This window comes from Bos taurus, chromosome 15 (genome assembly GCF_002263795.3).
Source record: "Bos taurus isolate L1 Dominette 01449 registration number 42190680 breed Hereford chromosome 15, ARS-UCD2.0, whole genome shotgun sequence".
Classification (NCBI taxonomy): Eukaryota; Metazoa; Chordata; class Mammalia; order Artiodactyla; family Bovidae; genus Bos; species Bos taurus.
The window spans coordinates 27,967,632-27,994,069 of NC_037342.1; the positions used below are offsets into that span (position 1 = coordinate 27,967,632).

At 50.9% G+C, this 26,438-nt stretch overlaps 2 protein-coding genes across 5 annotated transcripts in view; one reads left to right on the forward strand and one right to left on the reverse strand.

Moving 5' to 3' along the window:
* The window catches only part of RNF214 (ring finger protein 214), a 50,986-nt gene extending 42,639 nt beyond the window's left edge, over positions 1-8,347 (forward strand). For 2 of the 3 annotated variants that reach the window (XM_005215867.5, XM_024975540.2), the window contains exon 15: positions 354-8,347. In XM_005215867.5, coding sequence (XP_005215924.1) covers positions 354-419 — 66 coding nt within the window. In that variant the 3' untranslated portion in view covers positions 420-8,347. 3 annotated transcript variants of the gene reach the window in all.
* On the reverse strand, positions 4,429-26,142 carry BACE1 (beta-secretase 1). Of its 2 annotated transcripts, NM_001046531.1 has the most exons (9): positions 25,416-26,088; positions 10,765-10,853; positions 9,232-9,448; positions 8,630-8,767; positions 7,797-7,931; positions 6,768-6,869; positions 6,294-6,443; positions 5,860-6,031; positions 4,429-5,226 (listed from the first exon to the last, which is right to left on the reverse strand). In NM_001046531.1, exons 1-9 carry the CDS (start codon positions 25,674-25,676, stop codon positions 4,985-4,987), a joined length of 1,506 nt encoding a protein of 501 aa, NP_001039996.1. In that variant the 5' UTR covers positions 25,677-26,088; the 3' UTR covers positions 4,429-4,984. The 2 variants fall into 2 exon arrangements, with proteins under 2 accessions (NP_001039996.1, XP_005215919.1); XM_005215862.5 differs by having other exon boundaries at positions 4,439-6,031; positions 25,416-26,142.
* Between the last annotated feature and the right edge of the window lie 296 nt (positions 26,143-26,438).

Consider the following 26,438-nt stretch of genomic DNA (forward strand, 5'->3'; position numbering starts at 1 on the left):
AAGAGGTAGAAACTAAATTTACATCTAAATTCTTAGGAAGGGAAAACCCTGAATAAGATTTGAGGGCAATGCATATCCTGAATGGATTGTAAGAAGCAGCAAGCCTAGTGAGTCAACAGAAAGCAGCTTCACACTGTGATGAGCTGGTTTTTAGTGTTCCCTGTAAAAAAATCAGGTTCACCTGCTCTGAAGACTCTTCTGGAGGTAAAAGCCAGTGAACCAGCCCTCAGGTCCTCCAGTGAGCTTTTCTGACTTAGTTAACGTTCCATGCACCTGTTGAAAACCTTAACCACACTCTCCACCCCTCTCCATCTTTTCAGAGCAACCTGAGGTATGTCTCTCTTTCTTTCCAGTGTATCAAATTCTGGGCCCAGACCAACACAAATGACACCTGTCCCTTTTGTCCAACTCTTAAATGACGGACCTGACTGGGAGGATGAAGAGGAGAAACTGATGTGAACAGGATGTGCGGGTTCCAGATTTCTAAAACTCTATATTTATACAGTGACATATACTCATGCCATGTACATTTTTATTATATAGGTAATGTGTGTATAGAAAGTCTGTATTCAAATGTTCGTAAATGAAAGTATGTATATTATGCAGAAATGGTCTGTCCCCCTCACCTTGCAGGTCCTCTGGGGGAAGCAGATTGTAGGTAAGGTGATGTTTCATTTGGCCTTGAAATTACGATATTCCTGCCTAGGGCTGTTTTCAGATACATGTAAAAACCAGCTAGGAAGCTGCTCTTGCTCTACGGTCACCCTGCTTTGGTTTGGCTCAGCCTCTAGTCCATTTTCTTAAGGCTCATGTATGCAGATTTGAACCCTGGTGCTCACCTGCTGTTCAGCCAGATGCCTTGCTCACTGAAAGCCTCCGGAAGCCTCAGTGCTGTTCAGCCCCTCTCCTCCAAATGGAGAAAATGAGACTGATTGAGGAAAACAAGATGTAACCCTGACAGTTTGACTTTTCATTTTGAATGTTTTACTGCGTTAACACTTGTTATTTGTACATGACATTAGGTTTACAGAATAGTCTGTTTTACATCAGCAAAATTCACAGTCCAAGAATAACAGTGTAACCAGGTCCCATTGCCCCCATGCCTCCCACAGACTTCTGTCCTCCCTGCTTCCTGGGTAGTCATCTCTTTAGAAACTAGCACAGCCCACAGGTCTGTTCTGGGCCATGCCCTCCGTTTCCACCACTGCCTTGGCTTCTGATCAAGCTCTCATAGACCAAGCTTGTGAAGTCCTCACCTTTTCCCCATTCACTTCCAGTTTCCTGGTCTAGCTATTCCCTCTTCCCCCTGAAGGTTAAGGCGGTTGGTTCACAACCAAGTTGTTTGGTGACCTTGAGTGAGTTCCAGGCAGGCACTGGGGTGAGGAGATGTCTGTGCAAAATTACTTTCAGAATGATCATGGGATATAGGTTTGAATTGTTGAAGCCAGAAAGCTATGGGGACATGTTTCCTATCAGGGAGAAAATGGAGACCAAAGTAATATGAAGAAGGGAAGTTATATTTCAAGTTTATAAGTCATTTGTTCTGTGGATAACTAGTTGGAACTGAGTCATTTTTCCACCTCTTCTTACTGAGCACTTCCAGTTCCTAGGTTTATACTTGGGAAAGCTGAGTTTCTATTAGAGCTTTGAATTTTTTCCTATCCTTTTATCTTTACTCTTGCAATGGCTTCAGGCAGATTTTTTACCAGCTGAGCCACCAGGGAAGCCCAAGAATACTGGAGTGGGTAGCCTATCCCTTCTCCAGGGGATCTTCCCGACCCAAGAATTGAACCAGGGTCTCCTGCATTGCAGGCGGATTCTTTACCAGCTGAGCTACCAGGAAAGCCCAAGTAAAAATTAAGCATTAATAAAAAATTAGCTCCAGGGAAAGGATATTATTATATTACCAACAGCTGAATTTTTCCCATTCTTGGACCTGGAAATGCTTACTGGCACTGGCAGTACTTACGAGGGTAGCAAAGACTTTTCCTGTCAGAGCAAATAATTCTCTCCTCTGTGTTCATGTGACTCTTCCTACTTTGTCTTTCACCCGGACTGTCAGGTCATGAACATACTCTTTCTCCTCTCTTGTCTCACTTGCCCAGGTTTACTGACTGGCATCAGTATAAGGAGCTGGATTTCCCGGGATCTCCTTGGCATCTTGTAGGGTGACTGAAATGGCCTGAACACTCCCCACTGTAGAGGTCAGATGACCCACTTTTTTTGGTTAATGACATGTTAATGTCTCCCGTTTGGCAGCTATCATGAACAGGGAAGGCGGCAATGTGGAAGACCAGTTCTTTGTTTTTTTCACTTGGGGGAGGGATTCATTTTTTATCTTGGAATCTTAAGATTTTATCTCCCCTCAACTTTGCAGCAGCCTTCCGGCCACTTGCTGTATTTTTCAATATCCCATGAAAATTTAGAAATTAGAAATGGGTATAAAGAATATTCTGTTTCTTTTCCACAAATCCTTGACACCAAAGGAGTAAAGAGAAAAAAGGAGGGGATAGGGGGCTTAACTGCTTCCTAGTGAAAGCCCCTGGAAAGCCGGCTGCCACAGGGGGACAGTGTGGTGGAGGGTGTGTGTGGGGGCCGGGTCTCATCATCGCTCTCCGCTTTCTTGTTCAGGATCCATCCAAAAGCAACACTTACGTTTTGGCCTCCATTGTTCTCCCTTTTCCCTCTGTCCCCTGGCCTGCACTGGTACAAGCCATGTAGACCCACAGGGAAGGCCTCTGATGCAGTGAGTGGGGATGGCACAGTCATTTTTCTGGTGTAGATTTAAAAATAGAAATATATAATACATATTTTTACAAGCAAGAAGCTGTGGTCAAGATTTTTTTTACACTTCAGAGTTCATGGTTTCAGGATAAGAAAGGAAGAAACCATGAAAAGAAAAATAAGTACAAGTTTTCTCTTTTAAAGAAAAAAATCGGACAACGAGTCTTACTAATGAAGGGGTTGAGTTTTATGCCCTGGAAAGAGCTGGGGAAAGCCAGTTTTCCCCAACATGGTTCAAGAATTATAAAGCAGAACGTGGCATTTTCATTTCATAGAAGCAATTCTGGAAGTTTATTTACACAGTAAGTTCGGAACCGGAAGTGGACAGTCTCCAATCTTCCTGTCAGTCTCTGTGGTCATGGGGTGTTCCCAGCCAGCCAGAGCAGCATCAAGTGCAGTGGGAATGAAGAGGACTCGGATAAAAAACTGTGACTCAGTATTCTTGTTTTATTGGTTTATGGCTTGTGGGCAGCTGACTGAGGCCAGGATCTCCCGAGGCCCTCCTTGTGTTTCCCTCTGCCTCTTCTGCAGGTATGTCCACTCTCTGCAGGTTCCATACCTGGAAGCAGTGTGTTGACCAGATAGGAACAGGATCCAGTGGAACAGTCAGAGAATTCAGCTCTTCCCACTAACACTGGTCTAGTCAACTGGCTTAGAACTGATAGGGAGGAAATGAACTTGGCCCCCACTGCCTGGCCCAAGAACCAGCCTGGGTGCCCAAGTCATATGAGGAATGGGAAGTAAAGAGGAGGATGGGGCCAAGGATGGCCTCCATCAAGGGACTCTTGTGGTGAAGGGAATCAGAAAGCCTGGCATCTGCCATCCTTTCTCCACGCAGCCTAGTTCCTGAAGGTGATGCTGCTGGAGCCAGAAAGCCCTGCGTTCCTGACACTCTTGGCATGATACTGGTGCCACTGTGGGATGCCTTAGCCAAGTAAATGAGGGCGACCTTGAGAGGGTGAGAAGGCAACGAAGCTGCTATGATTATGTCAAGATGTTACTACCACTTAGAGCTGAACAGAAAGAAATCCAGGCAGGGGTACAGAGCATCAACTCTGTACCTGTTGAATGAATCTCCAGGATTCTGCTTTCAAGGATTAGAGAGGAGAGGACTCCTATCTGCTCTTAGCACCTCAGCTTCGAAGCTCCGGAGGAATGGGGCTTGGGCGGGGTTGGGGTGAACAGGCAGCCAGGAAGACAAAGTGCAGCCCTGTTGTATTTGCTCTCTTCTGGCTGATTTCCCGTAGGGCATCTGGGGCTCCTGGGGGTTGAGGATGTTTCAGTGCTGCCTATCACATGTAGACTAGAGGGTTCAGGTAGGGACAAGGAATTAATAAGGTAGAAACTCATTTGTCAGATGGAACCTTTTAGTGGGCACTTTTCCTTTAAGAGAGCTAAAAAGAGCTTTTTGGCTAGAGAAGCCCTTTTTCCCATCGCACTTTTGGTCAGGCTGCAACCACAGAAAAGAAGACACTGGGAAGCAACACCCATCTTAGAAGATGGGTTCTGTCTTGGAGATGCTGTCTAAAACTGGGCCTAGCGAGCAGGCACTTTCTAACCTTGCCTAGCATTGATCCCAGCTGTTCCCTGTCTTTGTACTCCCTCTCTGTCTCCTCATCCAGCCACCCCCGTTTGTACAAATTATTTGTACAAATTGTTTTTTAATAATTTTTTAATTCAAGAGGCAGTTTTTGCACCAAGGTTAGGTTTGTCTATACAGTCCCTATCTCTAAAGCAAATAGCAAACTGTGTGTCCATCCGTGCCCGCTGACTGGCCAGCAGGGAAACGGGATTCGCCCTCGCTCTGCCAGGGTACTGCAGACACCTGTGGGGGGTCACCTTACTTCCAGAAGTAAGAAAAGGAGAATACTTTGGGTTGGAGACTCTATAAAGGGATGGTGGTCAAAGGTTCAGGGCTGAAGTTTCAAGCAGCAGGATTTCCCAACTCAAGTTTGAGGTGACCAAGAGTATTCCCACTGTCAGAGTACTTTTTCTTCCCTGTCCTGGTTCCTACAGGTGCAGTCCCTGCAACCCACCTTGCCAGCTTTTCCTTCTTCTCTGTCAAGACAGAGGCATTTATGGGTGGGCGAGGCTCTTGAGGTGCCCCGGCCACAGGTGCCGTCCGTGTCTCCTCCTGGTGACCAGAGTGAACCACCAGCTGTGGTTCGGGGGGATCTCTCTCTCCTGCCCGCACGCCTCCTCACTTCAGCAGGGAGATGTCATCAGCAAAGTCGTCGTGCTGGTGCCGCAGGCAGCGGAGGCAGCGCCACTGGCACACCATCAGGCAGAGGGGCAGCATGAAGAGCGCGCAGATGGCAGCCATGACGTAGGCTATGGTCATGAGGGTCGACTCATCCGTCTGGGGGATGTTGTAGCCACAGTCTTCCATGTCGGGGGTGACGAAAGGGCCTTCCACCGCTGCTGTCCTGAACTCATCGTGCACTGGGGAAAGGGCATATGTGAGTCACAAAGCAGCTAGGATTTACACAGCAAAACGAACTTCCTGGGACAGGCCTTGAAACCAGCCCTTGAGGAGGCTGTAAATCTCCCTTCTGGGTGATTCTTAGAAGCAGGACAGACAGCCAGTGCTAGTGGAGGCACGGCTCTCCCCCCCCAGGTTACTGGGGGCAGCAACCTTTTCCTGTCTCCCTGTCCAGTAGGAATGATACCTAAAATCCAGTCATTCTAAGTTGACCAAAAAGCCAACCCCACGTATACCTAGTAAACTCACCTGCTCCTGCTGAAATTCAGTGGCAAGCCCCTGCTAGTCGCGTTCAACTCTGGCTTGCGGCAGCTGACAGGGTCACCGCTGGCCCAGCCTGCTGCCTGTGGATCTAGAGCTTTCCAGGGTGCCGAAGCAAATGTTACTGCTCCGAGTCTCCAACAGAGGTTGCCAGTCCAGGCAGGGGTCACCATGCCAAGCGACCACAAGAAGCACAAGCACTGACGCTAGCTTTTGCACAATGGTGGCCTCTGGCTTGAGGTACCTCCCTCCCAGGCCGACGGGGGCCTGTGCCCTCACCGCTGGACAGGGTGAGTAGACTGACCCCACACCCTCATCCCTGGTGCTCTCACCGTGGCAAGCACTGACAGCAAAGCCAATTCGTTTCCGGGCCCGATCAAAGACCACGTAGAAGCCCTCCATGATGACCGCTCCCATGACAGTGCCGGTGGATGACTGTGAAATGGCGAACTTGTAACAGTCGTCTTGGGAGGTGGCCACATCTTCCACTGGCCGCAGGTATTGCTAAGGATAAGCAGTCACAGGGTGAGAGTTCGTGTTTTCCTCTCTTCCACACCATCTCTGCCTTCTTGGTGTCGATGCCCTTTGGCTGCGTTTTCCTTTGCCAGCCCTGAGCTCCACGGGTTTGGTTTCCCCCAAAGCCCTTTACCACTGGGCCCTCATCTATTTTCTCTTCCAAGTTCCAGGAAGCCAGGCCTGCTGACTATCTCTTAGTATATACATTGTTCTCGTCCTGGCATCCCACTGATTAAGGCTAGGGACATACCTGTGGAAGGATGGTGATGCGGAAGGACTGGTTGGTGACCTCACCCATTAGGTAGAGTGAGATGACTGGGAAAATGTTCCATGGGGTGGTGCCTGCTTGCCAGCACACCAGCTGCTCCCCTAGCCAGAAACCGTCTGGGAACTTCTCCGTCTGTGTTGGCAAGAAAGGGATAACAATGAGACCACCTCACCCCTCCCATTTTCAGATCACACTCACTGGGCCCTAGACATGAAGTATCTAAACCAAGGGAAGCTAAGCCAAAACCCAAGGATTAGAGGAAGAGAGCAAGAGTGAAGGCTAAAACTGACCAGGGAGACTGTGTGCAAACAGACAGGCCCATGGAAGAGAACCACTTTCAAGCGATCTAAGTAGAGGAGTCTGAGGGTAGGCGTCTTGGCTCTTGTGGAGGACTGTGCCCCTCATGACTTCCCGTGACACTGTTATCTTTGTACCCCAGTCCTTACTCCCACTGACCGAGGAGGCTGCCTTGATGGATTTGACAGCAGCTTCGAACACTTTCTTGGGTAATCGAAGGTTGGTGGTGCCACTGTCAACGATGCTCTTGTCATAGTTGTACTGAGAGGGAGAAGACAGGTTAGCATATCAAAAGCCTTTTTGATGCCAGGCGTTGGCCAGAATTGGAGGGGTGAGTCTGACTGCTTAGGGTCCTTCCTGGGTTGGCATCCTGGCTTTGCTACTTCTTTGGTGGATCTCTTTGGGCAAGTTACTGAACATCTGTGCCTCAGTTTCCTCATCTGTAACATGAGGATAATAATAGTACCTACCTCAAAGAGTTATTATAAGCATTAAATAAATTAATATATTTGAAGTGCTGAGAATTGTGCCCGGCACATAGGAAGCAGTCAGTAAACGTTAACTCGTATTTTCTTAGGTGGGTAGACATTCTCCAAATCTTGAAAATAAAAACGTCTTGTATAATACTTTTAACTTTTCATAATACATTTGCATCTGTTCTAACTGAATGTACATTAAGAATCTAGGTAAGGAATGCCCAAATAGTTCAACTGCTGGCTCCTGCTGTGTGTCAAGCACTGGGCTAAACACTTGATTCATTTTCTCTCTTTTCACCAGTCTTTGGAAAAGCTGTTTTTACTTCCATTTTGCAGATAAGGAAACTGAAACACAGCATAGTAACTTGCCTGAGGGCATGTAGCTAGAACAGAGCTAGAAACCAAGGCTCTGACTCTGAAGCCAGAGCCTTCTACAGCATCGGGTCACTCTGCCTCTCGGACGACTCGCCCAGGGTCACAAAGCAAGACGCGCTTTTTCCTTACGAGACGTTAACTCACGTGGGCCCCGGTCCCACGTTAAACCTCTGGTCCTGCTGTGACCTTTAGGTTCCTGGCAGTCCCGCGCTCAGCCCCCAACCCTCCTGCAGGTCCTGCCCCTATGCCTTATCCTCCCAGCCTCATAACTCAGGGTCTGGCCTCATGCTCTGTTGCTCCCCCTTACCTCTCCCTGCTTCCCCCTGGGTTTTGTTACCTCCTTGCAGTCCATTTTCAGATCCTGTCCATTGATCTCCACCCGTACAATGATCACCTCATAATACCACTCCCGCCTGATGGGAGTATACCAGAGGCTGCCCATGTACAGCGAGTGGTCGATACCCCCAATGATCTAGGGGAAAAAAAAGGCAGTACCCATGAGCCGACACAGAAGGACAGCAAGTCACCCAGAGTGCCAGCAGTAGGAGCAGCCATTTAGGGGCTGAGGGGGCGGCAGGGCAGAGCCCTCTGCACATCCGCGTTCTCATTTTCCTGTATCTAATCAGACCCCGTCCTAAAGCGATCGATGCTCTCTTCAGTGTGTCAAGGATGTGTTCAGGGGAGGAGGCTTTCCAGGATTTTTAATTACTTGTTTCAGAATCACACAACCCTTTGATATAAAGTTATTTAAACCTAAACCGGCACAATAAATGTGGAGTGAATGATAACTTGCTTATATTACAAGTTTTATTTTCTCTGCTTGTTGGAGATAGAGAACCATTCACCAGTTGTCCTAATTAATTAATAAATGGACTTTTAAACTCCTTACATCTCTGCCTTCTGATCGTCAGACTGAATCATCTTGATTTGAGAGGCCTTATTTTTACTTCCTTTGAAATTTTCCTAATCCTCTCTCCTCCTTTCCAAGTTTACCATAGGAGCCTCAAATCCTTTCTGGAATGATGCAGAGAAGACAAGGGTGGAAGAAGAAAAGTGGAGGTGGGGACTATACAGAGGTTTCTCTTGATTCTCAGTAGTGGAGCCCAAGGCTGTGGTGGAGCCTCAGAGGGTGGGAAGCAGGGGGGCTCCCCTCTCCTAGGACCTACTCACCATGCTCCCTCCAACTGAGGCCAGCGCTTCCGACTGGTTGAGGGGGAAGCCAGCGCCACAGAGCTGCAGTGAGAAGAGATTGGGCACGTGGGTCTGCTTCACTAGGGAGTCAAAGAATGGCTCCAGGGAGTCATCGGGCTGTGGCAGAGAGAGACAAGGAGTGAGTCCTGGCTCAGAGGGCCCCGGTGGAAAGAGAAATGGGGCAGGGGGCAAAAGCAAAACTTGGGAGGGTGTTCCTGGGGAAAGACCATCTTAAGGTACTGAGACTTGGTGGTGAGAGGGACAGCAAGGCACACTGGCAGTGCAAACAGAAAAGATCTACAGGATTGTTGATTCCCATCTGCTTAACCTGTCTCAGAGTTATGGGGGCCTCTCTCTTATTCTTCAAGATCTGAGAGTCAGTAGGAAAAATAGCCTGTTCTTCTACCTGTCAGCATAGTTCAGCCCTCTGTAGGGATGAAGTTCAGACTGCCACCCTGTCCCCTGTCAAGCAGCTCTTTAAACGGATTTGTTTCCCTCCCTCCCTCAGTTCCCTCCCGCCCCTCCTCTCCTCCAACTCTGTCCCTGTGCAGCATGCAGACAGAGTGCTTTGTTCCTCTCACCCGGGCGATCTCCGCGTAGGCTAGCCCCAGGATGCCCTCCCAGTTGGAGCCGTTGATGAAGAACTTGTCTGATTCCGTGATGGCAGCAATGTTGGCGCGCACGGTGACGTTGGGGCCGTGGGGGATGCTCACCAGGTCGGTACCCAGCTCCCCCTCCCACTTGCCCTGGGTGTAGGGCACATACACGCCCTTCCGGAGGTCCCGGTACGTGCTGGACCTGTGCAAAGGAGGCAGAGATCTGTGGGTGCATAACCACAACCAGTACAGGGATCTGGCATCCTACCTACTCCCTGGTGCCTAATCTCATCCCAGGTATCTCCACGCTGCTGTCAGGCTGCTCCACGGAGCATCCGTAGATGATTTACTCAGGACAGAATGTCAAGTGACCTTGCTTGGGGCTCGTTCTCCTGTGTCCACAGCTCATATTCCTAGATCTGGAGCTCAGGCCCTGCAAGAACAAGCCTAGGCTTTGTGTATTGTGCCTGCTTCTGCAGAAGGCACAGCTAGCGAGCATCTCCCACCTCTCACCCCCTGACCTTATCTCGCTCCTAAAGAAAAGGAGCCATTGACTCTTGCTGCCTTGGGACCTGGTGGTACCATCTGAGTGGTAGAGAAAGTACCAGGTGGGGTGAGTGTGGAATCTCTTCAGCAAGTTCGTCCAAGGACAGGGTTTGCACAGGCACCTCAGCAGGGTGGGTAGGCAAGGCACAGCCCTTGGAGGAAACTTGCTCATCACCCTGTGTCCTGCCGCCTGTGTGGGATCACACTGACCAGGGTGGGGGTGTGAGTAATGGGGCAGCGAGGGGACTGACCACGCTCCCTTCCCTGACTGCTTTCTTGACTTTGGAAAGTTAAAGCGGAGGGGCCTGAGAACATGGCTTTGGCATCTGCCTACAAGTCAAGGGATGGGATGTCAGCCTCTGCTCACATGTTTTCACACACAGATACACCACTTCCTGCTCTTCTATTAAAGGGGCTCCCAGATCACCCCTCACTGCCCCTCATACCTTAAAAGCCCACTTCTACTGTCCCTCCCACCCGTTAGTCATGTCCAGCTGCAACGCCGGGGATGCACAGGGAAGCATTTAGCTTTCAGTCCCTGATAACCAGGTCAGGCAGTGGGATTGTGGAAGGCTTGTCCTTCGCTTCCTTGCACTGTGTCAGGTGAGGACACAGCAAAGGGAGCTGTCACTGCAGCGTGCTCAGCAAGAGCCACTGAGGTCTGTGGGATGGAGCCCCCACGCCCCTCAGTTAAGGCAGAGAGACAGGGCACCCCGAGATTGTACTATGAGTTTTGGGGCTGCTCTCCTCCCTCCCTCCCTCCCCCGGGAAGTTGCCCTGTCTTGGAACTGGAGCGTGTCCTGGCCGCCCCTTAACTTACCATTCCACCCAGCCTTTCTACTCCCCCTCTCCTGTCACTGGGTCACTGTCTGGGGAGCTGGTCCTTCTCCCTGCAGCTCCTCCCTGCCCAGACCCTCCTTGGCCCTGGGTCTTTGGAAAAGGGCCCTCCCCCTTGCTCTCCCTGGTACTCACAGCTGCCTCTGGTAGTAGCGGTGTAGGAAAGGGTGGGGGGCGGCCCCTACTGCGAAGTTACTGCTGCCTGTGTCCACCAGGATGTTGAGCTGCCAGAGAAAAGGGAGAGAAAGATGTTAGGACAGGAGGCCTGGACTCACTCCCTGCGTTGCTCTGTCCTGTACCCCCGGCCCGCCCCGGCCACGTGGTCTCCCTTTGGAGTGTCCAGGGTGAAGCTCCCAGATGCAGGACTGGACAGACTGGCCCCTGTTAGTACCAGGACCACAGACACAGGGTGGCGTCCTGTGACAGCCTCCTCATGGCCTCAGAAGCCTTGTGTCTGTTTCTGTCTTCTCTGCAGAACTGGGACGTTTTCTGTGTCATCAGAGCCACGTCACTGGCGCGTGCGTGTTCTCCTTCCTGTTTCTGCCATCAGATGCCCTTCCTCACCCTGGGTTCTGGCCCAGCCTGTCTGCAGAGCTCGCCCTTTCCCCTCATCTCTGGTTCTAGGGGCCACGTCACCAGCAGGCAGCCTGGCTCATCCCCCTCCCAGCTCAGAGACCAGCTATTCTCGGAGCTGGCACTGGCCAGGGGCACTGTGGGTACCAGGGTGGCACAGGGAGACCACATGTTTCTGACCCTGTCTGCCAGAATGGAGCTCCTCACGAAGGGCTCCCCTCTGTCTCAGAGGTGACCGAGACGTAGGAGGCCCACTGTCAGAGGTACTGGGGAGCCAGGAGCCCCGTGTGCGGTCCTGGTGAAAAGCCACCTCCCAGGCCCCGGTGTTGGCTCAGCGAAGACAGACAGCTGTCGTCCCGCCGTTCCTCGCTGTGCAGCTCCGTCTTCGTCTCTTCCGCCTCGTCCTTCTTCCTCCCGAGATGGCCTGACCCCTCCTCAGGCGGTCAGCCATTTTTTGATGCCTCCTCCATCCTCACAGGCAAAAAGGAAAGGCCCTGGTCCCCAGGAGCACAGTGATCTGTCAAGAGAGTCCTTTCTTGGCGGCTTACTGTGTCCTTCGCCTCAGCTCCTCCCCCGACCTTGGGGCCCTCCATTTCTGTATCGCTTCTGCTCAGTGCCGTGAAGTCAGCTGACCTCGGCTGTGGTGCAGGCTCTGACCTTGTCACCCTGGGCAGGTCACTGCGTTTCCCCCCACCATCTGGTTCTTTGGCTCCTTCCTGCTCTCAATGGTCCTCTGGGGCTCTGCTGACTACACCCCCCCAGCGCCCACTTGCCCAGCCCTCGGACCCCACCTCCTCTTCCCAGCCCCCACTCCTGGCCTAGCTCCCCTGTCTTCTCATCCCCCCAGCCCAGCCCCTACCTCTCCCCTCTGTCCCTCTCCCTGGTCTCTTAGCAGCCACCAGCCCCAGATGCTGCGCTTTCAGAGAGAATCAATAAAGCAGGAGGCACAGCAGTTCAGATTTCAATCAACCAGGTTAATGATTAAAAAGGCTGCTTCACCCACCCACTCCTCAGGACGCCCTCCCCAACCTGCCAGGATTCTGGTCCCCACCCTGGGGGCTGGCCTCAGGTTTACAGGGATCCCTGTTACCAGTGGACCCCAAAGAAAGAGGGTCTCCTCCACAAGCTGGTGCCCCTGATTGGGTGGGGGGTTGGCGTGGAGCACGGGCGCCTGGCCGGCCCTAGGGGAAACCAACCACCCTTGACCCTGGAATGGCAGCCTTATCTGGGGGCTTCAGGCCTCCCCATTCCAACTCTCTCTCCTGCAGAGGGAAGAGCCCTCTCTGCAGGTCCTTCCCTTCCCAGCCCGGAGGCCGCCGTCTCTCCTGGTGCCCTTCCGTCTCTCCTGGTGCCCTTCCAGTCCCAGCCTTTCTCCTCACCTGAGGAAGGCCTCCCCACTCTGCCCAGGGAGGCAAGACTCCCTCCACTTCCCCCCTCCCTCTAACAACCCCCGCCCCCCACCCCCACACCAGGAATTCAGGCTCCCACTGCTTTCCCTGCCTCCCCCTCTGCACCCTCCACAAAAAAGGGGAAACCAAAATAAAGCAGTTGCCATTTCCTCCCGAGCAAATGTCCTTCTGTCAGTTTGCCCTTTGCACTGTGACCCTGCTTCTGAGAGAAGTGATTTTGGTCCCGTCCTTCCCACATCTCTATCATGAGTCCCCTGGGCAGCCTGCAAGGGGAGGGTTTACATGCAGCCAGATCTTAGCTGACGCCCTCCCCTCTTATTTCACCAAATGGGGGCCTCCAGATGGACCCCCCCACCCCCCACGTCTATCGTTCCCACCTGTCCTTGCTGTGCTGTGTCCTGCCTCTCAGCGGACCCTCCTCCTAGCTCGGGAGGATTCAACTCTCATGCCACCCTACCCCCACCCCCAAATCTGTGATTCTTCCTATTGGCATTTATAAATGCTTGTCCCTTCATTAAAAAAAAAATCTTTACTCTCACACCCGCCTCCAGTCACCCTCTCTCTCCTTTCCCTTCACAGCCAAAGTTATCGGACAAGCTGTCTTCATTTCTCCACCTCCTACTCATTCCGCAACCCATCCTCAAACTGAGTCTCGCCTCTATCCCTTCCTCCGCTCTAGCACAGCCCTTACTACAGTTACCAAGGATTTCACATCACCAAATACAAAAGACTGTTTTCAAATTAATCGTCATCTCACTTGACTTCTCCAGAACATTCAGTGCTGCTGACCCCTCCCTCCTTAATAGTTATTTTTTATTTGACTGTGCCAGTCTTGGTTGAGGCATGTGGGATCTAGTTCCCCAACTGGGGATCGAAGCTGGGCCCCCTGCATTGGGAGCTTGGAGTCTTGGCCACTTGACCCCCAGGGAAGGCCCCCTCCCTCCTTGAAACACTCGTCCCTGTCCCCCTGTGGCATACTTTCCTCCCACCTCTCTGATGGATCTTCTGTCTACTCTGCGGGTTCATGTCAAGGCCTGGGCTTTGGTCCGCTTCCTCTCCCACTCTGCTGTGTCCCCAGGCCATCTCACCCATGGCAGCAGCTGTAATTACCACGTATATCCCTGTGACTCTTGAACTTAAAGCTCTAGTTTCTCACTCTTTGTTGAACTGCCTCAAAGACACCTGAAATTCAGGATGGCCAGGGCTGACCTTACCTGGTCCTGCCCATCTGTCTTTTCTCCAAAGTTGCCTCTGTTAGTCACCATCCATCTGTTCCGTAAGTCAGCAACTTCAGAGACATCCTAACACCTTCCTCTTCACATCTCTATCCAAGGCATCAACGAGTCCTGTCCAGTTAAGCTTAAAGGCCTCTGAAAGTATTCACTTCTTGCCAACTCTTTTGCCACCCCTGGCAGAGCTCTCATCGTCTCATCCTAGAATATCACAATAGCTTCTCAACTGGTCTTGGTACATCCACCTTGATCTCGCCAACTTGTTTCTGTACTGTGGCTAGAATGTTCTTTCCAGAGTGTAGATGTGACCAAGTTACCCTCCCATGTCAATGGTTTTCCTTTTGCTATTATAATAAAGATTTAAAGCTTTAATGTTTCCTATAGAGCCCTTCATGGTCCAACCCTGCCTCTTTGTAGCCAGCCTAGCTTGTCCCATACTTCCCCAAGCCCTCTGCCCACCAGCCACACTGGCCTCATTTCAGGTCCTCCAATCAGCCATGGTCCCTCCTCAAAGACTGTTGCGTGGGTCATTCACTCTACGTGGACCATCCTCCTTTCCACTTGCAGTTCTGTCTAGTCGTCATCCTTCAGTCTGAGCTCAGAAGGGACTTCCTCAGGGAGAAAGACCAGGTCATATTCTCTTGTTAACATGCTTCCATAGGACTTGCCACTGAGTCTCACCTTTCCTTGTGTCTAATTTTTTTTTAAATCTCCATTGTGTCCCCAGTGCGTATCACAGTGCCTGGCGATAAGTATATCTTATTTATTTATTGGCTGTGCTGGGTCTTAGTTGTGGCATGCGGGATCTAGTTCCCTGACCAGGGATCAAACCCAGGCCCCCTGCATTGGGAGCACAGAGTCAGCCACTGAACCACCAGGGAAATTCTCATAAATATTCCTTGAATTAATGAATGGTTAGAGGAAAAAAGGGAAAGAGCTAATGTACCCTATTTTCAGGGTGAGGGAGGGATCTCTCAGTGGCCCCCAAACTGTGGGTGTTTTTAGATTATAGGTGTGGCTCTAGCTCAGACCTGCCTTCCTCTCACCAGGGCCACTGGTTTGACTGGCAGCCTGGAGTGGGCTGCCGTCTATGGGGTCGCACAGCGTCGGACATGACTGAAGCGACTTAGCAGCAGCAGCAGCTGGAGTCCTTGAATCATCTTAGGTCTTCCCCATCCCTTGGGGCCAGGTCAACTCAGAAGCCTCTGTAGCTCTGGCCTTGAGATGCCCAGAGGGCCGCAGCTTGGGGTCAGGACTAGGTCAGTGCCAATCACTTAACAAACAAGCATGCCCCTGGGGGCCTTTGAGGGCTGGTAGCTTCACAGGGAAGTGCTAACAAGCCCTACAGGGACCAACACACCTGCCCATTCTGCTCTACTAGCAAGGCTCCCCTAGAGGGGTTTGCAGCAGCAGATCTTGGATGATGAGACAGGCATGGAGCTGGTGAGTTCAGGGTAAACTCCTTGTCCCCCAAATCCCACCTGTCTTGGCCCCTGCTCTCACTAGCAGATGGGAGTTGTTTCCATTCTTCTGGATGAAAAGAACCTTCAGGAGTCATCTGTCTACTTGCCTGGAGAGATGGGAGCTTGTTCTCATTCTGAGAGTTCTCCAGTTATTAAGAGTTATTGTTTTGGCCAAACAAACACAACTTTTCTTGGCAGCCTATGCTAGGGTCTTACCACTTTTGCATACCTCTGGGAGGGGGCTGTAACTCTGATTCTTTCTGCTAAAGGAAAGTCTGTTTCCTTCTGTGTCGGCCTCAAAAGTCTGTTTCCTTCTGTGTCGGCCTCAGAGTTTATGGGGAAGAGCCCTTATAGTCTTGTATCACAAGCCTCTTGGTTGAGATGTAGGAGCCTTTCTTCCATTTCACGGAGGAGAAAACTGAGATCAAGGGAAAGGATTTAATCCCTGATACACACAAGCCTTCCCAGGTGACACGTGGTAAAGAGCCCACCTGCCAATGCAGGAGACATAAGGGACATGGGTTTGATCCCTGCAACAGGAAGTTCCCCTATAGGGGGGCACGGCAATCCACTCCAGTATTCTTCTGTGGAGAATCTTGTCTGGAGTCTGGCGGGCTACAGTCCCTAGGGTTGCACAGTCAGACATGACTGAAGCGACTGAGCACACACACAAGCCACAAAGCTTGGGTCGTTTGGTTCTGCCCATCCATGAGAGTCTGCTCTTTCATCTCCTGACATTCCTGTCTCTCATTTGGAAAGGAAAGGCAGATTGTTTCACTAGTGAATCATTACTGCTGTGTCCATGCCCTTGTGTGATCCCCCGTAACTTTGACGCGGACTTGGCCACATTACTTGATTTGACCAATGGGACACCAACAAAGGAGGAAAGCAGAGGTGTAAGTGTGTGTGCACTGGGCGGGGAGGGCACTGGCCTCCTGGGGTGTGGCCCTGGGATTGTACGTGAGGAGGCTCTGTCTTGCCTCCTTGAGGTTGAAAGACTTCATGGAGAAGGAGGTGCGGCCGGCCCAGCTTCATCTGGCCCCCAGCTGACCCACCAGCCACGTGAGGAGCCCAGGTAAGCCTGCTGGAGAGCCACAACCAACCTACAGAATCCTGAGCGACGATGACTTGTTTTACTTTGTTACTCTGCATCAGATAGCTGATAAAAAAAACTTCCTGAATTAAATCCTGAGACCCTTGACGTTGGGGATGCCTAACCACTCATAAGTCAACTCCAAATGCCATCTCTTCCCTCTCTCCCCCTCTCTCATCATGCTTCTCAAGTTTCACAGGAGCACAACCATCTGTCACCTGCTCATAGTCCCTTCCCTTTGCCTGAAATGTTCTCTCCCTGTTTTGTCAAACTTCTGCTCAACTTCCAAGTCACCATTTAAACGTTCTTTTCCCCAAAGGTCTCGCCCTGACGCCCCAGCCCAGCCTGGACTCTCACAAGTCCTCAAGAACACGTGCTGCTTCGTCTACCCCCTCATCCAACTTGAAGCCATTTATCCGATGTCTGTCTGTCCTACACATGGCGAGCTCCACAAGGGCAGGGGGCACGTTTCTGAGCTTATTATCTAGTTCTTACCTAGCTCTTAGTAGATGCTCTGTAACGATTTTTCTTAACCATAATTGCCTCATTTGGTGCAGGTTTCTGGGACTATAGATTCTCGCTATTGGTTCTCAGCCCTAGGGTCCTTTCAGGGGTGATTTCCAGTCAGACACTGTGTATAGTGATGATAACAGTGGATGCCCACCATACCCATGAAATTGATGGAGTAGCTGCACAGGTTCTTAGAGCAATTGGAGTGACTTCAGGACTTGCTGGTCCCAGAGGCTTCTGAGTCAGCTTCGTCTGCTTTCCTAAGTGGATATCCCCAGACCTGAGTTTGCCCAAGGCTGAGAGAGAGGGGCAAGGAAGGACACAAGGAGCAAGTCAGCAGCTGGGCATGGCAGAGGGCCAGCGCAGCACGCAGCTCCTGCCTCGAACTGAGTCTGGCAATTTTGTCCCATCCAGGCGCCTCCCACTTTGACCAAGTCAGCTGACCTGATAGAAATGGACTCCTGTCCCAGACATCCTCTGCTTCCACTTCGCTCTCCAGGCTGAAGCTGGCAATTGATACCTGGGAGCAAGCAGACTCCTTGGTCTTGGGCTTTTTTTTTTTTTTTTTAAAGAATCCCAAGGAGGCTGGGTCATCCCAAACCCTAAGGGTGCCCTTCCCACTTTAGACAGGCTGCTCCGTTTCCCCTAGGCTCAAACCCAGCTCAACTAATATTTATCAGTGCTTCCTATTCAAATGCAATGATAAATGTAAATGGTCAAAAAACATATATGCCTACTATTCTGAAACAACAGATCTAAGACAATGGTTTTCAAATGTTTTTTTTAAGCAACAGAAGCTTTTTCCAATCTCATGCATTATTCCAGTGTATCGAAGAGAAAAAAGCAGAAATGCTGTGGTTGGAAGAGAGATTTTACTTCCTGTAACTCCATCCCGTCCTTGCCTTGAAGTGTCTCTTTAGCACCTTCAGTCTCCACGAAACCCACTTAGGAAATCCTGCTCTGAGGGCATCACAGCCACTGCTTACTGTTAGATGGTGTGTTCTTCCTGTTGTCTAACCTCATCCCATCCACAGCTTACAGGGGCTGTAATCATCTCTATCAGGTGAAAATGAAGCTCATCTCTGGCATATACCCACTTTCCCCCGTGGTGCCCAGTTATGTCCCCTACATAGGTCTGTTTGCTCGAACCATAAGGAGACGCCAGGGTTCAGGCCTTGGGCTATCTGGTGAAAATTCCACAGGTGCTGGAGTCAAACAGTTGGTAGTGTTCCCCAACCCCGAGAGGCCGACCCAGAAGTCCAGCCTGTACGTGGTGGGGTTACAGTGGCCAGCAGCCAGGGTAGCCTCCTGCCAGGAGAAGCCCAGGGAACTCTAGGACCAGGAAAGTGGTCTGTTTCCAGAACTCCCCACTGCCCAGGCCCCCAAGCCAGGTGGCTCCCAGCAGACAGAGAAGTTAGTTGTCAGGGAGGAAGCTTTCCTGAGGGATGTTTCTCTTCCTGGATTTTTAACCAGTTTTCTGCTTAGCTCTTTACCAGAGATACCCAAGAAGGGCTCCTGACTGCCTACCTTAGTGAGAGGACACAGTCATTCCTCAATGCCTCCCACTCCCAGCTCTGAACTTTTTCCTTCCAGACCTGGGGAGGTGAAGGAGGAGACAGGCGTGAAAGGACAGCCTGAGAGTCCTAGCAGAGGCTTATGTACAGTTAAAGCCCAAACCCCAATCTGGAGGTCGCCTCCCAGTGCTGAGGCCAGCACTGTCTGGGGTTGTTGGGTTTTGGGGTTGTCTAACTTAAAGGGTGGTTCTTTGAGTTCAAAAGTTTTCAACCTTTTAATTAATTGTAATAGGGTTAGGTTTAATTTATTTATTTAATTTATTTAATTAAATTAATTAATTTAATTTTCAACCTTTTAACTCAATCTGCCAGTCAATCAACCAAACCTGGAATTCCACTGTTTAAAAACAAAACTGACCTATGCTGAGAGGCCTGGGAGACTTGGAGGCAGGTGGGACGGGGGCGTGCCTGGTGAGTGGAAAAGTGGAAGGTACAGGGTCTGCCTGCTTAGCTGTCTCCTAACCTCTCCCTCACCCTTGAGGTCCTGTTACAGAATCCCACAAATCACAGTGTGAAAATCATTCTAGGGAGGGGTCAGGAAAACCACTTCGTGTCTTCATGGTTTTTTTGTTTTTTTTAGAAAATATTTATTTGTCTGCGCCGGGTCTTAGTTGCAGCATGTGGGACCTAGTTCCTTCACTGGGGATTGAACCCTGGCCCCCTGCATTGGGAGCATGGAGTCTTAGCCACTGGACCACCAGGGAAGTCCCTTCATGGGTTTTGAGACCCTGAATCTTCATAGTTTTCTTTCTTTCTTTTTGAAAATATTCATTTACTTGGCTATGCTGGTCTTTGCAATACTCAGGATCTTCAGTCTTCACTGCAGCATGTGGGATCTAGTTCCCTGACTGGTGATGGAACATGGGCCCCCTGCAGTGGGAGCACGGAGTCTTAGTCACTGGACCATTAGGGAAGTCCCACTTGGAGTTTTCTACTTTTCTGATTACTTTTCTTTGCTCTCTTGATCTCTGTACCCAATAATCTTCCCATAATCATTTCTCTCTTCTCTCTCCATTCTCTCAAAGAATAAGTCTGTTTGCTAATTTGACTTCCATAGCTACCTCTCTGCAGGTGATCCTCAAATCTTCCTGTCCAGTCCCAACTTCTCTCCTGGTTTCTAGATCCCCATTCTCAGCTGAGAGCTTCCCCGATGGCTCAGATAGTAAAGAATCTGCCTGCAATGCAGGAGACTGGGTTCAATCCCTGGGTTGGGAAGATCCCCTGGAGAAGGGAATGGCAACCCACTTCAGTGTTCTTGCCTGGAGAATCCCATGGACAGAGGAGACTGGTGGGCTACAGTCCATGGGGTCACAAAGAGTCATGACTGAGTGACAAACACTTTCACTTTCATTCTCAGCTGGTTGCATCCACAAGAATTGTCCACTGGCATCTCAAAGTCAACCAACATGTCCCAGACTATAGAGTGCTGGAACGAGCCAAGTATGTGGATTTGGAATCCAAAGATCAGGATTTGAATCCAGCTCTGTTCTTCCATAACTGAATAACTTGGAGCAAACCACTTAATCTCTCTGAGCCTCAGTTTCCTCCTCCCCAAAAGGGACATGCTAATACCTTGCCTGTGTAATGAAAGCAGAATAACAAACACGGAATTTTGGTAAACTGTACTGTGCTGTAAACGTGCTCAACTGCTCAGTCATGTCTGACTCTTTTACAACTTCATGGGCTATAGTCTGCCAGGCTCCTCTGCTCACGGGATTTTCCAGGCAAGCATACTGGGGTGGGTTGCCACTTTCTCCTCAAGGGGATCTTCCTGACCCAGGGATCCAACTGTGTCTCTTGCATTTCCTGCATTACAAACAGATTGTTTACCTCTAAACTGTCTGGGAAGCACGTTGTGCTTTGAAAGCTTGTTCCTTTTGTTGTGTATCCTGACACAAACACAGTCAGAGAAGTTCAAAGGAAGTGGACTTCTCTTCCCTCTCCCCTACCAGGGGCAGGGAATATCCGGTTGACCGGACAGGTGATGCCATCTCTCTGAAGACTTCTCCTCCTTCACATCTTCTTTCAGACCCGTGCGTCCTAATTGAGATTCTCTTCTTGGATTCTAGACCATCCAAGTTACCCTGCAGCCTGGAAATGTGTTCCTGGAACCAAAATTCACTAGACCATCTCTCTGCTGCCTCCAGAATGAAGCCCAACCTCGAGTCAGCCTCACAGCATCCTTATCACAACTTCCAGCTTCTTAGCATAGCTCATGTCTCTCTTTTTGAAGTTTTTCTCCCCAACCACTCTCCAAATAGCAAAGCTTTCTCATTTTTCTAGGCCATATTCAAATGCTACCTTTTCTAGCAAGCCTTTCTTAACACTGTCAGAAGTAGCCGCTGCTTTCTGTATACTTCTAAGACTCACTGTTCTTCTGGTTTTTGGGGGTTTTTTTTTGGCCATACCTTGCAGCATGCAGAATTCCCAACCAGGGAGCAAACCCACACCCCCTGCAGTGGAAGTGTGGAGTTTTAACCACTGGACCACCAGAGAACTAACTTCTCATTGTACCAAATGTACTTGGTCTTACATGATATTTAGGCACTCGTATCTGTGTCTTACACCAAATCATGAGCGCTCCAAGGACTAAGACTGACATATCCTTCTCTTTTGTACATGGTAGGTGTTCAAAAAATATTTGTTAAACTGAAAATTGACCACCACCAGATTTCAATCCTAACAGTTAAATTATGAGCCCCATTGTTTGGATGGTGATATGCATACCTTTCCAATGAGATGACATTCTTTCATTGAAGCGAAGAGAATGAAAATGCTTTCTCGAAGAGCTCCAGTCCTGCACTTACAATGGCTCATCAACAGTTCTACTTAGAAGTCTTACACTTTATTTATTCATTTGCTGGACACTTTTTAGGTGCCTTTTCTGAGTATGATGCTATCATAGATATTAGCTAAGGAGAAATGAAATCCTGCAGAAAAATAATCAATTAAAAAGGACATTGTCCTCAAGAGCTTGGTGTTTTATGAAATTTTTATGTCACAAAAAACAGTGACATATGCTGATGAATACAGTAAGGGAGATGAGAAAATGGAAGCAGGATCTCTAATAAACTCTCTAATAAACTCTTTTCTCCTTCAAGATACACAAATAGGTAGGTAGTAAGGCTGAGTAGGGCTTTCCCAGGTGGCACCAATGGTAAAGAACCCATCTGCCAATGCAAGAGACATAAGAGACGCGGGTTTGATCCCTGGGTCGGAAAGACCCCCTGGAGGAGGGCATGACAACCCACTCCAGTATTCTTGCCTGGAGAATCCCATGGACAGAGGAGCCTGGTGGGCTACAGTCCATAGGGCTGCAAAGAATTGGACACGACAGAAGTGACTTGGCACAGCACACACGCAAGGCTGAGAGGGAAGTCAAGGGTGAGACAGGGTCCAGTTTACTGACCAGCCAACTGGCCAGTTATTTTTCAGTCCCCATTTATTCTGCTAGAATCTTAAAATGGTTAAGACCTTTTTATATAATGCAGGAATTACTGGAAAGAACAAAATAATCTATATAGAGTTTATTTTAAAACTTTTATAAGCTGTAATCATAAATACAAAGATATATTCGTATATCCGCACTCCTAAACCATCCCCTGCTGCCAACTTTCTCACAAATGGTCTTGTCATTTTCTAATTCATCCCAGATGGGAATCTTGAAATCGTCTTTGACACCTTCTTCCTCACCCTCACACCAGTGTTACCAAGTCTGGTCTAACTGCCTCACACCGTCCCTCGCAGCCCGGTCTCCCTCCCATTTCCCCCGCTTACAGACTCACGCAGTCCTTGTCACAGCCCTCCACACTTGGGCCTTTGTGATGGAGCCTCCTGCTACCTGCATCCCTCAGTCCCATTCTTTCTACAATTCAGATGTCTCTTTCTAAAAGATTGCTTCTTTTGTCATTCTGCTGCACAAATTCAATTTTCCCCTCACTTTGGCAGACCAAAGTCCGGCCTGGGTTTCCTACTGTCTCCTGAACAAACACGCGTAAACCCAAACACACACACCTCGTTCTCTCATTCACTGTGTCCTCACTTGGTCTCGGGGAGATGGTGGGAAGGGGTGGATACACAAGTGAAGCACGCAGTTTGGGGGGACCTTTCTTCACTGAGATGGCCTCGCCCCTCCTATCCATCCTTCAAGACCTTGCTCACAAATGCTCACAGCACATCTCTGTGAGACTGCCTGATTCTTACCTCCTCCAGGACATCTATAGGGACTTCCCTGGTGGTTCAGTGGTCAGGACTCCATACTTCCACTGCAGTGGTCATGGCTTCAATCCCTGATTGGGGAACTAACATCCCGCATGCCATATGATTCGGCCAAAGTAAATAAATAAAGTGAAGAAAAGAACCCCTCCCTCAGAAGAGTATAGATGGAAAAAAATTAAAAAAGAAAAAGCAAAAAACACCTACAGAATCCACTCACTGTATTATAGGTCAGTAATTTTCAAACCTGAGATTCAGCCTGAGATTCTGACCTAGGTATGGGTGCGTGGTGCGAAGTTGCTTCAGTCGTGTCTGATCCTTTTGTGACCCTATGGACCATAGCCCGCCAGGCTTTGCCATCCATGGGATTCTCCAGGCAAGAATACTGGAGTGGGTTGCCATTTCCTCCTCCAGGGACTTAAATTTTCACTTCCACACTCAAGCTCTTTGAGGCAGAAAATACATTTCCTGTCTCTTTGTGGCTCAGTCTCCCAAATCCAGCAATTAGTTGCCTGGCACACAGAAAGTGCACCCCAAGTTTCACAGTTACTTGTTCAGGGCACTGTGCCTTTCACGTTCTCATTTGGTGCTTCCAAAGCCCAGGGTCAGGAAAAAGGGCATCCTTCTCCCAGACTGCTGGGGGGAGAACTGAAGTCACCGAAGAGCACAGACTGGCTGGTGTTGGCCTGGGAGCTGTAAGACAACCCCCAGAGTTGCCCCATCTGCCACGGGCTCCTTGGGCTGGTGCTGAACTTTAAGCCTGCTTTCCCCTTCTCCTGGGAAGGAGCGGGAGGGAGCTGACATTTATTAGGAAATTGCTCTCTGTCAATTCCTGGGCTGAGCGGGTGTACACTTTATCTCAAGGGTCCAAGGAAGTATGGTTAATAGCCCCCCATTTATATGTTCTACATGTAAAATGTGGAGGCTCAGAACACTTAAGTTTCTATGCTTCCTTGCAGAACACAGAAGAGGCAGAGGTGGCCAGGCAAGTTAGAAGAAAGTGATTTCACATTTACTGGCGGTCAAGTATGTGTCTAGGTGCGTTGTTTTAGATGCTTTCACCTACAAAGTCTGTTAATCCTCACTATCACCTTGCAAAGGAGATCTCATATCACCCATTTTAAAGACACAGCAAGAGCCTCAGAGAGGTTATATAATTTTCCCAAGGCCACACAGCTGGGAAAAGGAAAGGCTGTGGGTTGTGGAGCTGGCATTCCGGGTCTGTCTGACCCCAAAGCTCTTGTTGGTCCCACAGTCTGTCCTGTGTCCATGTCACAGGATCTATGCACAATTTGCACAATGCATCAGTAGCAGAAACGGGAGTAGGAACCTGGTCCCACAGCTTCCTGCTCCCTCACAACACCTGGCCTCCTGTTGGCTCAGGCTGCGAGAGGCCTGGATTCAGGCTCTGTCCTTCTACTGCCTCAAGTCCGATTATAGTCCCCTGTGCACTATAAGGAGGGGAGCCCAGAGCCTGGATCCACTGGGGGGTGGGGGTGAGAGATAGGCCTGGGTGGCATGGACCTTGGAAGGCTTGCTTCCATCAGGTAATTGGAAAGGGGGAGTGTGCTTCTCCCCCAAATTTGGTGTAAGTGCTGTTGAGAAGTCCAGGAAGTGTAGCGGTTCCCTCTGCCCATAGACACACTCCCACCTTGGCCGACCCTCCCAAGGACAAGCCTCCCAGACACAGATCCGGGGGAGGGGGGTGGCTCAGAGATGTGCAGGCTCAGATTCAAGGTGACACTCACCAGCACACACTCAGCCATCCTGCTACCCATGCCCAGACTCCCCCACCGAGGAGGCAAATGCTCACAGAGGTCAGCCACAGCAACCCAGCAGAGGGCTGCTCGTGGCCAACTCCAACCCGGGCAGGGGCGCAAAGGTTGCACCTTCCATGGCCACCTAGGAGGTACCTTGGAGGACTGTCAGGAAGCATGGGGCGTGGGGACCTGGCAGGCAGTGTTTTCTCCATCGCTGCCACCCCCAAGCACCTATCAGCTCATGGAAAGAGTCTCATGCTTAGAAGGGGGCTCTGGCTCCTTCGTTCTATGCAATTTACAATCTGTCCTTTCCCCAGGCTCAGTTCAGTTCCCTCTGGCCAGTGCTCAGGGAGGCATTAGGTGGGGGAGGGGCTGGAGTGCAGGCTGCAAAGGGGTGGGGAGGAAGAAGGGACAGGGGAAGGCAACACTCAGCTCACAGCTTCTGGCTAGAGTGGAGGTCACAAGAAACCTCGCTTCACTGCCCTGCGGCTGCCCAGACAGAGAGAGAAAAGGGCTGATCCAACTCATGCCAGGATCCCTTGGTCAGAACCCTAGATGCTGAGATTGGGCGACCAAGATCCAGAGCAAAGGGGTGGGGAGACTCAGGCATGGTGTGGGCTGACACCTGTTCACAGCCCCTGTGGTTTGGACTCTTCCCCAGATCAGGCCTCCCCAATCCACGTGTTTTTCTTGTCCCCAAATCCTTCCTGAGGGGTGTGTGTATAAGACTAGGAGTGAGGGGAGGACAGTCAAAGCCTGTGAGGGGAAGGGAAGTGGGAAGCGGGGCTTTGGGGCTGAATGCTGCCACTATGATCCCAGAGGACATGTTTGGGAGAGGATCCCTCCAGCCCACACCATGCAGCCCCCATTTTAGCAGGAGCCCCCCGCATGCTGCACCCCCAGCCTCTCTTCCTCGGCTCATGAGGAGGGAGGGCAGGGCTGGACCAGCGACCTTACCGTCTGTGGGGGGCTGCCCAAGGTCATCTCCACGTAGTAGCCCTGGCCGGATTTGCCCCTCAGGTTGTCCACCATCTCCACAAAGCTGCCCCTCCGGCCGGGCTCCTCAGACTCCTCGTCGGTCTCCCGGGGCAGCCGCAGCCCCAGGGGGGCACCCCCCAGCCCGCTTCGCAAGGGCAGCCGGATGCCGGGCTGGGAGCCGTGGGCAGGCAGCACCCCAGAGCCCATCCACAGAAGGAGCCAGGGCAGCGCTTGGGCCATGGTGGGCCCTGGCCTCGGGGCACTCTGGGCTCACTTTGGCCCACGTCTGTCCCTGGGGCCTGCCCCCAACTCTGGGTGCTAGAGGTGGCTTCTCAGGAGAGTGAGCAGGAAGGCATCAGGGCTCCAGAGCCTGCAGGCCCTTCGGCCGGCCCCTGGGCCAGGAGGTGGGGATCGGGCAGGAGAGATCCTCAGAGACAGGAGGGGAGGAGACGGCTCCGGAGCCTGGCTACATCTGGCTGGTGGTCCAGCCTCAGCGGCGGTCCGGGAGAGGCCGTCTCAGGCCCCCCGGGGGGCTGGGCGGGGCAGGCATGGCAGGTCTGAGGCTGCTTTCCTGGTCTTCCTGGTGGGGCGGCGGCAGGGGAAGGGTCAGGGGCTCCAGGCTCCTGCAGCTGCGTTTGTGGCTCAGGCCACCATAATCCCAGCTCCCAGCTCCCAGGCAGCCCGGGGAGGCGGAAAGACTTGTGGTGGTGGCTGTCAAAGCCAAAGGGTTTTCGCTTTTCCCTGGGATTGCTGGGAAGTGTAGTCCTCCCACGGCAGGCAGCCTGGCTTCCGGGGTTGGTGAGGGGTCTGGGATGCCCTCTGCCGAGCCGGAGTCCACCCTGCAGAACCCTGGGAGCGCGGGAAGGGCCATGGAGATGGAGTGGTGGCTGACCTCTCTCATTTCGTTAGTCCTTCACTGGGCATTTCTGGAACACCCACTGTATGCCGGGCACTCTGCCAGGCCCTGGGGCCACAGAGAGAAATAAAAAAATGCACATGCAG